This window comes from Tasmannia lanceolata, unplaced genomic scaffold (assembly GCF_043159265.1).
Source record: "Tasmannia lanceolata isolate RefF3 unplaced genomic scaffold, GAP_Taslan_0.1 ptg000019l, whole genome shotgun sequence".
Taxonomy (NCBI): Eukaryota; Viridiplantae; Streptophyta; class Magnoliopsida; order Canellales; family Winteraceae; genus Tasmannia; species Tasmannia lanceolata.
Window position 1 is genome coordinate 9,976,924 of NW_027518696.1, and position 18,416 is coordinate 9,995,339.

Sequence of the window (18,416 nt, forward strand, 5' to 3'; positions counted from 1 at the left end):
AGATCTTTTTGAAAAGGTTTTGAAGTTTTTTGTATTTTTGGGAGGTTTTGAAGTTATGAAAAATGGTGAAAGTTGTGAGAAATATTTACAAAAATGGTGACTGAAAATGGTGAAAGGGTGTAAAAATGGTGACTGAACTCAGGGTGCCAGCAGCACGCCTGAGCTGCCTACGTACCCCTCAGCTAGGGATCAAGCCATCCGTAGTTCGGACCAGAATTCCTAACTACTCTGCACATGACTCAAGATTTTTTTTGAAATTTTGATTTTTAAAATGTTTTTGGATTTTGAATTGTTTTTGAGATGTTTTTGAATTTTCAAGTGTTTTTTGGAATGTTTTTGTTGTTTTCAAGTATTTTTGAAATGTTTTTATTGTTTTTTGACACCAGAGAATAAAATCCTATCATCATACGGGTAGGGAGACTTCTGGAATCCCGCAAAGGTTGGATAGCATCCTATGCTTTGCGGGGGAACGAACAGGAAAATAACTCGGCAAGGGTTGGACAGCATCCTGTACCTTGCAGGAGCGGGTAAAGATCACGACTTGATGAGAGGATGGACAGAATCCTAACCCCTATGATAATAGGAAAAACTCCTGGACTGACTGAAGGACTGACTCCTGTGCTGAAGACTGTTATAATTACTATTTATAATTACTATACAAGATTACTATTCAAAAATACTATCAATAATTACTATTTATAGGTACTATTCAAAACTACTATTCAAAACTACTATTCAAAGCTACTATTTATAAGTACTATTCAAAACTACTATTCAAAACTACTATTTATAAGTACTATTCAAAACTACTATTCATAGTAGGACTCGTTGATGTGGGACCCGCTGTTGTGGGACCCGCTGTTGTGGGACCCGCTGCGGGACCCGCTGTTGTGGGACCCGTTGATGTGGGACCCGCTGATGTGGGACCCGCTGATGTGGGACCCACTGCTGTGGGACCCACTGTTGTGGGACCCGTTGTGGGACCCGCTGTTGTGGGACCCGCTGTGACCCGCTGGGACCCGCTGTGGGACCTACTGATGTGGGACCCGCTGTAGGACCCGTTGTGGGACCCGCTTTGGGACCCGCGGATGTGGGACCCGCTGTGGGACCTACTGATGTGGGACCCGCTGTGGGACCCGCGGATGTGGGACCCCCTGTGGGACCCGCTTGTGGGACCCGCTGTGGGACCTACTGATGTGGGACCCGCTGTGGGACCCGCGGATGTGGGACCCGCAGATGTGGGACCCTCTGTGGGACCCGCTTTGGGACCCGCTGTGGGACCCGCGGATGTGGGACCCGCTGTGGGACCCGCTGTGGGACCCGTGTGTGTAGTGCAAAGAATGAATAATTAAAAAATAATAAAAAAAAAATGAACTTACGCCACAAGAGATCCAGGAAGGTGTTGACAGAGTCGTGCTTGTGTGGGGCCCGCTGATGTGGGACCCGCTGATGTGGGACCCGCTGGAGGTGGGGCCCGCTGGAGGTGGGGTGGAGGAGATGTGGATGCCGGTGGAGCTCCGGTGGTTGGTTGGGAGGATGTCGGAGAAGGTGGCCGGAATCCGGTTGGGTTGCCGGAGGAGAAGACTCTCTCTCTCTCTCCCTCTCTCTCTCTACAGATCTCTCCTCTCTCTCTCTCTCTCCCCTCTGCAGATCTCTCTCTCTCTCTCCCTCTCCCTTTCTCTTTTTTCCTCTGGTTTTTCCTTTCTTTTCTTCCTCTGGTTTTTCTTTTTTCTCTTTTTTTTTTCCCTCTTCCCCCTCTGGTTTCTCCTCGCGAGAGAGAAGAAAACCATCATGAGTCATCATGAGGGGGAGAGAAAGTGAGAGTGGTTGTCCCCCTCATGTCCCCCATTTTCTTAATTTTTTTTAAAAAAATAAAATAAAAAATCATTACATGCATAGGATACCAAAAGAAAACAAAAAACATAATCATTGCTTACAAATTTTAAAAATCAAAAGAAAATGATGATGTCCCCTTTCTTCTTTCTTTGAATATAATCGGATCCCACATCAACGGGTCCCACACAAACGGGTCCCACACCAGCGGGCCCCACACAAGCGGGTCCCACATTATATATATATATATATATATATATATATATTTTTTTTTTTTTATAAAAACAGGGTGGTGATATTGACACTACCAATATTGATGGGCGCACTATTGGCGGAAAAATTGATGGACGCACCATCCAATCGTGTCTTATTCGAAATCTGCTCTGCACCGTTCCAGGATAATTCACCCCCCTTTTCTGGTTTACACTACGGTCCTTTCTCTGCTCGTTCGCTAGGCGAACGTACTCGGATTTTGACGAAATTTTGCGGGGACCTAGCTGGGACCCAAAGCTAGCCTAGGGTTAAGTTTGGGACCCTAGATCATTGATCTGATGGGGTTTTGCACAAAATTGGAAGGTTTAGGGCACGGTCAAAATGGGGTGTCTACAGATGCCCCTCTTTGGCAGAGCGTGCTTGTCGCGCGAATGTCAAAGCTGAACAGACAACACATTTTGACTGGCCCAAAATCAGAGGTTTTTTTTTTTTTTTTTTTTGATTTTTGAAAATGATACTCACAAAGATAACATGGTGAAATAGCCTTTCACCGGACTCTGACTCTACAAACGCTGGTGAGATAGCCTCTCTTGAACTCGTAACTCAATAATGGATGTATGGATGAGATAGCCTCTCTTGCAGAACCTTAAAAGATTGATTTGGCTGCGAGAGAGCCGGGAAAGATATTGGCATGGTTGCGATTGAACCAGAAGCCTAGAATTGACTTGATTGCGAATGAGTCGGAAGGTCAAAAATTTGCTTGGTTGCGAGCGAACCGAGAAGCGAAGGGTTGACTTGACTGCAAAGGAGCAAAAATCAGGGATACTGGCCGAGTTGCGAATGAACTATGAGACCGAATAATTGACTTGGTTGCGAATGAACCAGAAAGTCAGGGATTGACTCGACTGCGAATGAGTCAGAGTTAGGGAGATTAGCTTGATTGCGAATGAGTCAAAGGAATCAGCAAGAAACTTGGCAGCGAATGAGCCGAAGAGTCTAAGATTTTAGCTTGGTTGCGAATGAACCAAAAGACTGGAATTTGATTTGAGCTGCGAATGAGTTAAGAATTGGAAGATTGACTCGACTGCGAAGGAGTCGAAGTCAGGGAGATTATCTTGATTGCGAATGAATCAAGAAATCAGCGAGAACTTGGCAGCGAATGTGCCGAAGAGTCCGAGATTTTGACCCGGTTGCGAATGAACCAAAAGGCCAGAATTATGACTTGGCTGCGAACGAACCGAAGTCAAAGAGATTAACTTGACTGCGAATGAGTCAAGAAATTAGAAAACAGGCCTGACTGCGAATGAGTCGGAAACCTAAGATTTTGACCCGGTTGCGAATGAACCAAAAGGTCGAGGATATGAGCGAGACTGCGAATGAGTCAAAACTCAAAGGATTGACCTGGTTGCGAATGAACCGAAAGGTCGAAGATATGCAAACCTGAATTTGGATCTGAGAAGATAGCATCTTGGCAGATGATCAGGGCGGAATGATTAGACAGTTATCATGATCAAACCTATGACCTGGTTGCGAATGAACCGAAAGGTCGAGGATATGAGCGAGACTGCGAATGAGTCAAAACTCAAAGGATTGACCTGGTTGCGAATGAACCGAAAGGTCGAAGATATGCAAGCCTGAATTTGGATCTGAGAAGATAGCATCTTGGCAGATGATCAGGGCGGAATGATTAGACAGTTATCATGATCAAACCTATGACCTGGTTGCGAATGAACCGAAAGGCCGAGGATATGAGCGAGACTGCGAATGAGTCAAAACTCAAGGATTGACCTGGTTGCGAATGAACCGAAAGGTCGAAGATATGCAAACCTGAATTTGGATCTGAGAAGATAGCATCTTGGCAGATGATCAGGGCGGAATGATTAGACAGCTATCATGATCAAACCTAAATTGGGATCTGGGAAGATAGCACCTTGACAGATCAACATGGTGGAATGATTAGACAGCTATCATGATCAAACCTAAATTGGGATCTGAGAAGATAGCATCTTGACAGATCAACATGGTGGAATGATTAGACAGCTATCATGATCAAACCTAAATTGGGATCTGGGAAGATAGCATCTTGACAGATCAACACGGCGGAATGATTAGACAGCTATCATGATCAAACCTAAATTGGGATCTGGGAAGATAGCATCTTGACAGATCAACATGGTGGAATGATTAGACAGCTATCATGATCAAACCTAAATTGGGATCTGGGAAGATAGCATCTTGACAGATCAACACGGCGGAATGATTAGACAGCTATCATGATCAAACCTAAATTGGGATCTGGGAAGATAGCATCTTGACAGATCAATACGGCGGAATGATTAGACAGCTATCATGATCAAACCGAAATTGGGATCTGGGAAGATAGCATCTTGACAGATCACCATGGCGGAATGATTAGACAGCTATCATGATCAAACCTAAATTGGGATCTGGGAAGATAGCATCTTGACAGATCAACATGGCGGAATGATTAGACAGCTATCATGATCAAACCTAAATTGGGATCTGGGAAGATAGCATCTTGACAGATCAACATGGCGGAATGATTAGACAGCTATCATGATCATACCTAAATTGGGATCTGGGAAGATAGCATCTTGACAGATCAACATGGCGGAATGATTAGACAGTTATCATGATCAAACTTAAATTGGGATCTGGGAAGATAGCATCTTGACAGATCACCATGGCGGAATGATTAGACAGTTATCATGATCAAGCCGAAATTGGGATCTGGGAAGATAGCATCTTGACAGATCAACATGGCGGAATGATTAGACAGTTATCATGATCAAACCTAAATTGGGATCTGGGAAGATAGCATCTTGACAGATCAACACGGCGGAATGATTAGACTGTTATCATGATCAAACCACTCTAAGAATCAAGAACACGAAACTCAAGGAGAAACAATTTTGATTCAAGAAATCGAGATTTCGATCGATTCCATTACATGATTGATTGTCTCTTGCCGAGAACGTTAGGAGTGTGCGATCTCTGCTGAGAACCAGGCACAGGTAACTTGCTGAGGTTTTGAGTATTGACCATTTTGTCTGATTTTGCCGGGGATTGAAGGCTGCGCGAGCAAATTCTAGACTCCGCTTGGGAAACTGATTTTCTTAGAGAATTGACTCTTCTGAAGAGAGGACTCAACTGAGGAGTTTAGAGGTTAGGCTTGAGATGTGCTTGTACCCCTCTTATCCTTACTTGCTTGAGACATTTTTACTGATTGCCTTTGTGTGCTTGATATCTTTTATGACGCAAGTCATAAAAGATGCCCCTAGTATATTGTGTTTCCATGACAGGAGTTTTAAGGAGGCAGGGCAATGATGGTTGAAGAAAAGATGCTTCGTTTCATGAAGGCTCGAGGATGCAAAGTTCTTTTGTATGGAGAGAATAGGACAATAACCATGATGGCTGAGTCTGAAAATCTCTTCTTTCGCATGGCTCACTTTTGGAGGCTTAAGGTCTCGGGTAGGTTTGAACAAGATGTCTCCCGCCCCTTCTGATACCTAAACCAGGATTTACTCTGAATTTTCTTCGCATTTTGGATGACACGCTCCCATTCTTCCAGCATCTGACAGTTTGGACTTCGCAAGGAGAGGGAACACAAATATGAAGGAGGAACAGATTTCCAAGGACTCAATCAAAGAAGATTCTCATTGTTCCAAGGACTCGACTCGCTTTTGACTCACTCTTGGATCTGATGTGTCATTTTTTAAGGGTATGGCTTAGCCACTCTTAGAGTATTTCGAAGACCGTGTCAAGATGCACAACTCTCCTTTTTCGGTGTTTATGTCATGGTTATTATCCGTTTTGGATTGCTCGGTTTCGATGCCCTCAGTTTAGAGGAATGTTAAAGTAAGCTTGCTGGCACTACTTGGACTCCGAGATTTTACCCTGGTTGAAGACTGTTTCTCCACCTCAATGATTCACTTTTTGCTGGAAGTCATTGCCATTGACCAGATTGCCTTTTCAGGTTTTCAATCTGACGGACCGCTTGCCCTAACTTTTGCCTGGTTCGCCCTTTCGGGTTTTCAATCCAGCGGGCTCGATACCCTAACTTTTGCCTAAGCTGACTTTTCAGTTGTCAACTTAGCGGGTGAATGACCCTAAATTTTGCCTAGACCGCCCTCTCGGGTTTTCAGCCTAACGGGTCTTCAGACTCCATCGTTTTTTGTTCTTGACTTTGAACCTCTGCTTGTTCACCAGAAGGACTTTCTAAGTGGGCTGGGGTTCAAAACGGTTGGATATTTCTTTTGGATTTCAAAGTTTCGACTAGACTTGGATTGGCCAGGTTGCCTAAGTACCCCAACAATGGAGGATCAGGTTCGAGTGGTTCGCTGAGGTTTGGAACAGAATGATTTGGCTTTTAAGCTCAAAGGTTGAAAGGGAATAATTTGACTTTTATCCCAAAGGTTGAAAGGGAATAATTTGACTTTTATCCCAAAGGTTGAAAGGGAATAATTTGACTTTTATCCCAAAGGTTGAAAGGGAATAATTTGATTTTTATCCCAAAGGTTGACCGAACCTGAATTGATCAGGTTGCCTACGTACCCCCGAAGAGTTGGGGATCAGGTCAGACGTAGTTCGGGCCGAAATGCCCCTAATTTGCGGGTGTTTGAAAAGAATGTTTGATTTTGTTGAGGCTCGAAGGTGTTCGCAAAAGGATTTTTTTTTTAACTTGGGATTTTTGGCGTTTAAGGCTCAGGCGTCCAAGGATGGCCTTCTGATGTTTTGGCATACAAGCTTCTTGAATGGCTAAGGTTCAATGGCTTTGAACTTTTTTCCTTTCTCTTTTTTTTTGAGGAGTCTGGCGGCATTTCCTGGCAAGACTTCATCTGCACTGTGCAAGCTAGACTGATTGAATTCCCACTTTTTCTTTGGGATCTCGCACTGATATTCGGGATTCTACGGCTCTGGGTCTTCTATGAATGCTGAAGATGATTTTGAAATTTTCAATCCATTTATCGACTCTGCTTCCTGCGATTCTGACGTTCTTGAGGAGTTGACGTGGGGCATGCTCCCTTCTCCTTTCTTCTCTGGATTCTATCTTATTTTTCTTTGTTCATTCTGATTTTTATTTTTTTGCTTGGATGTGGGGAATGCCCCTACGCCTGGAATGCTTTAACTTGAAATTCCATCGCAATGTATAGCCCAAGTATTCTTTTTGGGGTTCATGCTCTATGCTCATGACTTTGTTGTCTGAAAGTCTTCTCTCAATTTTTCATTCACTGCATTTGATGTTTGGTATTCTTCATTTGAATTTTTTTGCTTTTTTGACCTGTCTGAAGCCGAGGGTGACTCACATTGAACGATGCCAAGGCACGCTTCTGGTTTATCCTCATAGGACCAAGCAACACTTCTTTGAACCCTCTAAATAGGTTTATTGATTCTTTGCGCTCTTCGGGAGATTTTTCCAATCCTTATTTCCCGAGTTTCGGATTTCGATACCCCTATCCACGGTATCGATTTCATCTTCATGTGGCTTTGCTCAACACTCTTCCTCTCGTTTGATCATCTTTCAAATCTCGAGGAGAATTTCATCGGCATCCTCGTCCGAGGAGGGTGTCTTTAGTTATTTTAAACATTAGATCCAAGAGTGAATCATAAAACATTGAAGATATTGAAATCAAACTTTATTGAATTGAAAACTTTCAAGTACATCAATAGTTCTCAACACGCCTCAGTGGGCTCTTCATCAGACTTGACAGAAAATAAAACACCGACTCTAAATGAAAAAGACTGACAAACAGGACACCCCCTTCTTTTTTTTTCTTTTTTTTTGACATTGACACTATGACTCACCAACCTTCAACACAAGAGTTGGTATACACTCGATAGAAGTTAAATCTTGAAACATGACATTTGGAACACCTCACTTGAAACACGACACTTGGACGCGGACAAGGACTAGGCACTGAAGTTCAGAAGTACACGTCTTTCTCCATGATGTTGTCGGCTAGTGGTTTCGGTCCTGGTATAGGAATCTCGGAAGAGGTGGTCCCATGTAGTTCTGTCGACCTGGCCCAAACTGCCCCTGAAAACCTGCTGGTGGCATCATGCTCTCTGCCCTGACATTCTTCGGAGGCTCACATTCTGACATTTTTTCTTTCCCTTTTGATGCATCCCTCTGCTTTGATGCAGCATAAACAGAGGTGGTGGAACCGTTGAAGGGTTGAATAGGTCTAACCGGTGCATAATTCATGAAAGCACAGAGTTCAGGAAGAAGGGAAGAGTCTTCATCTATCTCGTCCTGAATTTTGTGTTTCAATGCCAGGCACTTTTCTGTTGTATGACCAATACCTCTATGGTACTCGCAATACTGATCTCTTCTCCAGTGCTTGGGGAGTGGGTTAGGAATAAGCTTCGGATCTAAAAGTGTCAAACGACCTTCGCTGACCCATTTCTTCATGATAACTTCCTGAGAACATGGTAGCTGAGCGCATTCTCTCCTCAGTCTCTGACCCATCCTCTCTTCCACTTCTATGATTGGCTTCTTAAAAGGTTGACGATAAGGTTCAACATTCTGAACTTCACTGGGAACAAATACAGGCTTCGTCCCACTATGCAAATCAACATATCTGTCAAGAATTAAACTCTGAACTGATGTTTCTTCTGTCATAGTACCCATATCGGCAAACTGCTTAGGAGCTGAATCATATCCGGTAGACAGATATCGTATCTGAGTTTTCATCTCCCTCACTTCTTCAGTTAACATGGCCATCTGACCAAAGAGTTTAACCATCCAGTTTTCCATTCGGATGAGGGCCGACCTTTCAAAAGATTCCTCCATTGGTCGAAGGCTTGATGGAACAGGTGGCATTTCTGAGATAGGACGAATAAGGGATGCAGGATCCAATAATGGTTCATCCGTAGAGATAGCTCCTACCATCGGTAAAGGGCCAACTGATCTTTGCACTGGTTTTTTGGTAGCCCCGGGTTCTCCAACAACTACCTTACCACCCTTGATAAGTTTTAGGATCTTATGTTTCAGGGCTTGGCAACTGTTGGATGAATGTCCATGAACTCGATGATATTCACAGAAATCTTGTTCATAAAATTTGCTAGGAAGAGGATTTGGAGGAGAAGAAGGTTCAGGAAGTTCAAGTTTACCCACTTCGACCAATTCTCTCAAAGCTTTTTCAAGATTCTTCGGCAATGGAGGAATCTCTTCTTGTAACCTCTGAATAGGCTTGTTTCCTTTCTGAACCACCTTCTTGAAAGGTTGACGAGAGGTCTCCACATTACTGACTTCTTCAGCTGCTACCATAGTCCTCTTTCCGTCTCTAACATCAGTTGAGGTCCTTGTCTTTAGGCCTTTAGCCAGTGCATCCTCTACTTGGGTTCCCGTCTTGATGAGGTGGTTGAAATCGAGAAAGTATTGGATAGCCATATGATGGTAATACTGTGGAGACAGATTCTTCACCACAATTTTAATCTGATCTTCATCGGACAATCTGTGGGTCATCCGAGCAGCTTTTCTTCTCCATCTTCGGATGAAGGAAGTGAAAGTTTCATTATGCCCCTGTTTCAACATTTTCAGATCCCTTTTGGTTACCTCTATCCCTTCCTCCATGGAAAATTGTTCCACAAACTTGTTAGCAATGTCTTCTAAGGTTCGGATCTCTTCAGACTTCAGACTCAAAAACCATTTCTTTGCAGTTCTGACTAGAGATCGAGGGAATACGAGGGCAATCTGCTCTGGAGAAAGTCCATGTTGCTGTAGAAGAGGAATGACAGATTTCAGATGATTGGTGGGGCATCCCGTCCCATCATATTTGTCAAGATCAGGTACTGTGAACTTAGGAGGAAGAACAACTCCCGGGACTATCATGAAGTCGGACATGCTCAACTTCTTAGGGCCTTGGAACTTTATGCTTTCCATTTCTCGGGTTAGCTTATCCAACCTATTTGTTATCGCTCTGCCCTCATTGGCTCTCTCCAGATGAGGGAAACAATTATCTTCTGCATACTGCTCATCCTCGACATCGTCTTCGACATTCAAAACAGCAAGCCTGGCCATTGCAGGATGTGGGGGAGGTATAAGTGGAATTTGCCGGGGTACAGGTTCTTCAGAAGTAGAACCTCTATCACTTTTCAGACGGACTATCTCCTCACTCATATTATTCATCTGTTGGAGCATAGACTTCATCAACTCATTCATCTCGGCCAGAGTATTTCCAGATTCAGCCATAGGTTCTGGTGTGGGTTGAATAGAAATAGGTACTGCAAATGAGTGAGGTCAATAAGGTCAGACTCTCGCCATGGAATCGACAAACACTAGAGTTCAATATAGGGCAATCAAATGAAAATCCCATATACAAGCTGAGACAAAAGATGATACGAGTATATCCTCCCATGGATAAAATCCGGCAGCATAACATCTATGCAAGGAAATGTGGTAAGATAAGCACATAGAGTTTGTGAGCAAGTCTAAAGGATAATGACCAAACCCAAGGTATCTGAAAGAAAATCGGCAGCATGACGGCTATACTAGGAGGGTCTCAGCAACTAAACATGAAGAGTATGCCGTCATGGTCAAGATAAAGCAGGGCTCTCAGCAAGAACACACACTCCGGTAATGATGATGGCAAGATAGACTCATAATCGACATGCGGAGTGATCTGATCAGGATCGATCAAATGATCAGGCTCACGGAAAACAGATCATGACTAAAAGAGCCAAGAATCTTATGATAATCCACAGAATGGATAGATGGGGAAAAATTGATTAGATTAGAAGGAAACCTAACTAAGAAGCAAGCCCTAATCTAATAATAAATATATACATATATATACATCCTAACCAGGGGCACCAACCCTAGTCTAATCTAGCGGAGTCGAGAAAATCTTGACCCAGAAGTGTCTGTGAGTGTACTAGATAACGCGGCGGGTAACCACGGTGTGACTTACCCTTCTACACTACATGGGTAGGCTGACTTCTATCCTAGGCTTACATATGCTGGTCGCACATGTTCGTCCTATATGAGTACATATATATAGTGTCCTAGCAAGGGTTCCCTAATTTTGGTTCTAAAGGGAGAAACTAATATATATACATAATATAATGAAATAAAAGTAGGGCCCGGGCATTTCTGCAGGGTACTATGCCTATGACCATACCCTTGATGTATAACGCCAGCACACCCAGCATTATACAAAGTATGTTCATTGCTCATCGGCTGCTGTAGAACACCAGCACACCCAGTGTCTACGGCTGCAGCTCCGGCGCATAGCTCGGAAATAGATACAACGGTTCCCATCTGGTACGCGTCATATCTATTCCCTGAGGCCAATAATGAAAATAATGAAAGAAATAAAGAATATGACAATGTATGATGTGCAGTGTGTGAATCCCTTGTTTTAGTTACGCACCTACTTGGTGCCCCTGGATTTCTAACGATAAAGTTCCCATTTAACTTGGTTTTGACCCAAATTTCCTCAAAATTAATTAAAAATGGCATTTTTACAGAGTTAGGCAATGTTTCAAAGAATCCCCAGCAGAGTCGCCAGTCTGTGGACCCCGATCCGGGACGGGCGTGGAGGGCTGTGGACCCCGATCCGGGACGGGCGTGGAGGGACGTGCCCCCGCGCGAGTCTCTGGAGATCGTCCACGTGAAGGAGAGCCCCACCAAGGAACTCTCGAAAGAGTGCCCCTCACAGCATGAGCGGCGATGTAAAGTGAGATACCTCTCGATTCGGGGACTAGCCCAGATTCGAGGCGTACCTTAAACAAAGAAGAGTCGCCATCCAAGGAAGTGGGCCCTGGATCCCATGCTGTGCTCTGTTGCAACGGATAACCAGAGATATAAAATAGGGTTCGTGCCTGATGACGAATGGGGAAGGGATTAGGCGCCCCCAATTCGCCCAAGTGCTAGCACCTGGTCTCTTATGCCATTTATTATTAATTTTGAAGAGTTTTGGGCGAAAATCATGCGAAATGAGAACGAATATCTCCGAGATAACGTCTAGCTAATCATGCATGTCTCGGAGATGAATAAGAAGCACACACAAAAGAAATGAAAGATATGTCGCCTAAGAATAGCTAGGTTATGAGTGACATGCCTGATTGGTGTCTAAGTTCTGGTGGACAAGCACATGCATGCTACAGCTAAAGGTATAGGATCTGTACATGAAAATAAGAAAACACAGCAAAATACGCAACACACGACTCAACAAGACAAATCCTAAAATTCTAATGCAGGACTTGACTCGGACCAGGATGGCCATCCATCCTAGCTGCACTACGTATCCCGGCCTCGGGAAGAATCAGAGCCAACGTAGTTCGGTGTCCTATGCTAAACTACAATGCCTAAACCTCTAGGACCGCTATCCTAGACTCGATCAACTAGACTCGACTAGTTTTTAAAGCTTTTTGTGCGATTGCTTAAATTCAAGTGGATTGTGATTTTTACGACTCTCTATATGTCCTAACTAATGCAGGTTGTTTAGCCTTAAGCTAATGCAGGTGGGCCCTACATCCTATGTGTATCTAGGCTGTGCAACATAAAGAAAACCATGGGCTGACTATATGCTTCCTAGTCTAGCCATCGGTTCGACTAAGTGTCTGACCGATCGACTCGAGGCCTCCTAACTCTAGGGACACTCACACGACATGACACACCACATCAATACAAATCAAGACCGACTCCTAACTCTAAAACACCCTAAATATCTATGACAGACTCCTAACTCTAGGGGAAGATCTTTTTGAAAAGGTTTTGAAGTTTTTTGTATTTTTGGGAGGTTTTGAAGTTATGAAAAATGGTGAAAGTTGTGAGAAATATTTACAAAAATGGTGACTGAAAATGGTGAAAGGGTGTAAAAATGGTGACTGAACTCAGGGTGCCAGCAGCACGCCTGAGCTGCCTACGTACCCCTCAGCTAGGGATCAAGCCATCCGTAGTTCGGACCAGAATTCCTAACTACTCTGCACATGACTCAAGATTTTTTTTGAAATTTTGATTTTTAAAATGTTTTTGGATTTTGAATTGTTTTTGAGATGTTTTTGAATTTTCAAGTGTTTTTTGGAATGTTTTTGTTGTTTTCAAGTATTTTTGAAATGTTTTTATTGTTTTTTGACACCAGAGAATAAAATCCTATCATCATACGGGTAGGGAGACTTCTGGAATCCCGCAAAGGTTGGATAGCATCCTATGCTTTGCGGGGGAACGAACAGGAAAATAACTCGGCAAGGGTTGGACAGCATCCTGTACCTTGCAGGAGCGGGTAAAGATCACGACTTGATGAGAGGATGGACAGAATCCTAACCCCTATGATAATAGGAAAAACTCCTGGACTGACTGAAGGACTGACTCCTGTGCTGAAGACTGTTATAATTACTATTTATAATTACTATACAAGATTACTATTCAAAAATACTATCAATAATTACTATTTATAGGTACTATTCAAAACTACTATTCAAAACTACTATTCAAAGCTACTATTTATAAGTACTATTCAAAACTACTATTCAAAACTACTATTTATAAGTACTATTCAAAACTACTATTCATAGTAGGACTCGTTGATGTGGGACCCGCTGTTGTGGGACCCGCTGTTGTGGGACCCGCTGCGGGACCCGCTGTTGTGGGACCCGTTGATGTGGGACCCGCTGATGTGGGACCCACTGATGTGGGACCCACTGCTGTGGGACCCACTGTTGTGGGACCCGTTGTGGGACCCGCTGTTGTGGGACCCGCTGTGACCCGCTGGGACCCGCTGTGGGACCTACTGATGTGGGACCCGCTGTAGGACCCGTTGTGGGACCCGCTTTGGGACCCGCGGATGTGGGACCCGCTGTGGGACCTACTGATGTGGGACCCGCTGTGGGACCCGCGGATGTGGGACCCCCTGTGGGACCCGCTTGTGGGACCCGCTGTGGGACCTACTGATGTGGGACCCGCTGTGGGACCCGCGGATGTGGGACCCGCAGATGTGGGACCCTCTGTGGGACCCGCTTTGGGACCCGCTGTGGGACCCGCGGATGTGGGACCCGCTGTGGGACCCGCTGTGGGACCCGTGTGTGTAGTGCAAAGAATGAATAATTAAAAAATAATAAAAAAAAAATGAACTTACGCCACAAGAGATCCAGGAAGGTGTTGACAGAGTCGTGCTTGTGTGGGGCCCGCTGATGTGGGACCCGCTGATGTGGGACCCGCTGGAGGTGGGGCCCGCTGGAGGTGGGGTGGAGGAGATGTGGATGCCGGTGGAGCTCCGGTGGTTGGTTGGGAGGATGTCGGAGAAGGTGGCCGGAATCCGGTTGGGTTGCCGGAGGAGAAGACTCTCTCTCTCTCTCCCTCTCTCTCTCTACAGATCTCTCCTCTCTCTCTCTCTCTCCCCTCTGCAGATCTCTCTCTCTCTCTCCCTCTCCCTTTCTCTTTTTTCCTCTGGTTTTTCCTTTCTTTTCTTCCTCTGGTTTTTCTTTTTTCTCTTTTTTTTTTCCCTCTTCCCCCTCTGGTTTCTCCTCGCGAGAGAGAAGAAAACCATCATGAGTCATCATGAGGGGGAGAGAAAGTGAGAGTGGTTGTCCCCCTCATGTCCCCCATTTTCTTAATTTTTTTTAAAAAAATAAAATAAAAAATCATTACATGCATAGGATACCAAAAGAAAACAAAAAACATAATCATTGCTTACAAATTTTAAAAATCAAAAGAAAATGATGATGTCCCCTTTCTTCTTTCTTTGAATATAATCGGATCCCACATCAACGGGTCCCACACAAACGGGTCCCACACCAGCGGGCCCCACACAAGCGGGCCCCACACAAGCGGGTCCCACACAAGTGGGCCCCACACAAGCGGGTCCCACATTATATATATATATATATATATATATTTTTTTTTTTTTTTTATAAAAACAGGGTGGTGATATTGACACTACCAATATTGATGGGCGCACTATTGGCGGAAAAATTGATGGACGCACCATCCAATCGTGTCTTATTCGAAATCTGCTCTGCACCGTTCCAGGATAATTCACCCCCCTTTTCTGGTTTACACTACGGTCCTTTCTCTGCTCGTTCGCTAGGCGAACGTACTCGGATTTTGACGAAATTTTGCGGGGACCTAGCTGGGACCCAAAGCTAGCCTAGGGTTAAGTTTGGGACCCTAGATCATTGATCTGATGGGGTTTTGCACAAAATTGGAAGGTTTAGGGCACGGTCAAAATGGGGTGTCTACAGCGAGTCACAAGATTCATCATGCCCATGAAAAGGTAAACCTTGTTCTAAAAGAAATCGAGCATTCAAAACTGAAGCATGCAAGCGAATTCGATAGTCACTTTGTTGTTGCTCTGTTTGCTTATTTACCAACGCTTCAATATGTTGCTCTTGATTCCTCAAAGCTTCACATTTACTCGAAGCTTGATTATGAGCACTATTAGGACCCACTATATGTTTACCAAATCTTTCTACTTTCTTCCAATTAGAGAACCCCTTAACAACAAAAGCATCACAACTTCCCACATGCTCCTTACTATCCGATTTAAAAAGATAGCAACACAAACAATAAGCCGCGTCTTTTGCAATGCTATACTCCAACCAAGTAGGATACTCATCAAACCACTTTGGATTAAACCGCCTATTCTCTTTTCCTTGCATAATTTGAGGAAAATCATGATTACGAGGTTGAATTGGACCCATTCCTAAGTATATCATTCGAACTTTTGCCCTATCATTAGGATGATAATCAGTTATTGGCCTTCGTAATCCGGGATCAGCAGGAGGATTTGTAGGATCAAGTTCCAATCGAAATCTTTTATAATTTTCTCGTTCTTTGGTGGGGGCACTTGAAATTGTAGGAGGGGTTATCGACTTTAATGATGGTACTCTTGAAAAATATTTTTCCATACCTAAAAAAACAAACAAGAAAGACAAAGAACTTCTATCACTATATCACAAAAATATTTAATTATCAATCAGTCAATTCATACACAAACTGTGTGCATAATATGTGGAGGCTCCGAAACGAATGCTATGCTATATCAAGGGTATTCTAAATGATATCATTACTCAAAATTACATTTTTTTGGTGCAGATTGCGCAGGAGATTCAATCACCAAGAGGTTGGTTGATGGATGCTGCTTATCTATTGGAAGACATTTAGTGTCATGGAATAGTCGGAAACAGAAGACTGTAGCGAGATTCAGTGCCGAAGCACGAGTACAGGGCAATAGAAGCTGTTACCGCTGAATTTACACTGATGACTCACACCCCAACAAAAAACCCCAAAATCCAAAATTTACTAAGAACAAAAAGAACCCAAAACCCTTACTAAATAATATAAAAATGATGAACCAAAAACCCCCAAATTAGAAATTCAGAACCCTACCAGAAATCAGTTGCAAAAAAATCAAAAAATGAGAGCATATAGTCATATAGTTGAAACCCGAAAACAAAAACCCCCAAATCAGACCCAAAGAGATGATATTCCATGGTTCATCTAATCTAATCATCTTCTACCAGAACCAAAAGACTAGAAATCTAGAATAGCAGAAATGTCTGCTTTGAACAAAAAAAAGGGCAAAAAATGAAAAAGGAGAGAACAAAAAACAGGGCAAAAAAAATGAAAAATGAGAGAGAGAGAGAGACTGAGAGAGAGAGAGAGAGAGAGGGAGAGAGAGGGAGGGAGAGTACCTGGCTTGTGGTCGGAAAAATGAAGCCGCCGGCCGGCCGGCCGCCGACGAGCTGCACGAGTAGTCGAGTAGATGGTGAGAACTGAGAAGCCAAGGCAGGCTAGGCAGCTACTGCTAGGGTTCTTTTCATTTCACCAGAAGAGGCTTTCGTGAGAAATGAAAATAAAAGGGTTAAGGGAATAAGGGGGTAAGTGAAACTGTGAAAGTAATTAAGTGAAAACAAAAAGGGGTTTTTTGTAACTTTTGTTTTTTTACAAAAACATAAGGGGGGCAATTGCCCCCCTTACGTTTCAAGTGCCGTCGCCCCTGACCCCGTTGGAAAAGCTTAGCTTATCCTCTGTTCCAATCTGGGTAGGGTTTCCAGGTTTGCCGCTGCAATTCTGGAGTGTCGAGGGCATAAGCAAAATTGCTAGCTATATTGAAAATTTGCTATATATGGATGCATATACTGCGGAAATGAGAAGACTGAGCTACGCTCGGCTGTGCATCGAGATAGAAGCAGGGTCGTCGTATCCTGAGTTTATTCCTATTCACACTTCTAAGGGTGTCCATAATCAGGAGGTGGAGTATGACTGGAAACCGGTTGCATGTTGATGGGGTGTGAAAACACCAGCCTCTCACAGGCCGCCACCTGTCCCAGAGTAGGTGAGCTGCAGCCTCTCACAGACCGCCACCTGTCCCAGAGTAGGTGAGCTGCAGCCTCTCACAGGCCGCCACCTGTCCCAGAGTAGGTGAGCTGCAGCCTCTCACAGGCCGCCACCTGTCTCAGAGTAGGTGAGCTGCAGCCTCTCACAGGCCGCCACCTGTCCTAGACACCTGTCCAGGACACCTCACCAGGATTTCCCTATAAATAGAGGATCAAAGCTCAGACCAATGGGTAATGCGAAAAATCCCTTCTCTCCCTAAAAACTCTTAGACATCTCCCCTTCACTCCTGCTCATACTGACTTGAGTGTCGAAGGGCCTGTCCGGAGTAAAACCCGGTCTGGTCTTCTGACCTCGCTTGCCTTGTGCAGGACTCAGCCCTCATAGCAGGACTCATTCTCAACCACTCTACTATTCGTTCAGTCCGGTCCTTCAGGACTCAGCTCCTCTGGTCATCCAGCTCAGCTCTTACGTCACTGCTGTACCTGTTACCGATTTTAGGTCTAACAGATTGGCGCCATCCGTGGGACCCCAGAACTAAAAGCTATCCTTACACATCCCACTCACAAAAATGGCAGGACGCAAGAGTACGCGGATGCCTACTGCGCTGGCGCGGACTACCCAAACCGCGCTACCCCGCAGGACCCGGAGCGAGCGAATTGCATCACTAGTAGTAGCAGCTTCTGCTACAGCAGAGCAGAGCCCGGCTCGCTCAGAACATCTGAATCCCTTGCCCACCCCGGAGCAAGTTCAAGCTCTATTTCAGCAGATGACAGCCCTCGTTGGGCAGTACCAGCAACTACTTCAAGTGCCCCCTCAACCTCCCCCAGAGGCTCCGCGATCTGTCCAAGGAAGGCCAGACGTCCACAGGGGAGAGTCATCACACCATGGTGAGGGCCGAACTCATCATTCCACCAGACAAGTCCCTCACCCCACGACGAGGCATGCCCAAACAGAGCCTCATCACCGTGAAAGGTCGCGGTCCCCCTCCGCACAGAGGCGCCGAGCTCATCAAGATCGTGCGCCATCAGCGAAACGTCGACCTCGTCGTATGAGTCGGGAGAGCCAA

At 44.5% G+C, this 18,416-nt stretch overlaps 1 protein-coding gene across 1 annotated transcript in view; it reads right to left on the reverse strand.

The window, feature by feature from the left end:
- The window catches only part of LOC143852286 (uncharacterized), a 28,453-nt gene that overhangs the window by 2,880 nt on the left and 7,157 nt on the right, over positions 1-18,416 (reverse strand). Inside the window, exons 4-8 of the mRNA XM_077361687.1 lie at positions 15,251-15,958; positions 10,516-10,529; positions 9,755-10,293; positions 8,841-9,280; positions 8,468-8,648 (exon numbers count right to left, since the gene is read on the reverse strand). Of these exons, the coding sequence (XP_077217802.1) occupies positions 8,468-8,648; positions 8,841-9,280; positions 9,755-10,293; positions 10,516-10,529; positions 15,251-15,958 (1,882 nt within the window). The remainder of the gene's footprint in view (positions 1-8,467; positions 8,649-8,840; positions 9,281-9,754; positions 10,294-10,515; positions 10,530-15,250; positions 15,959-18,416) is intronic.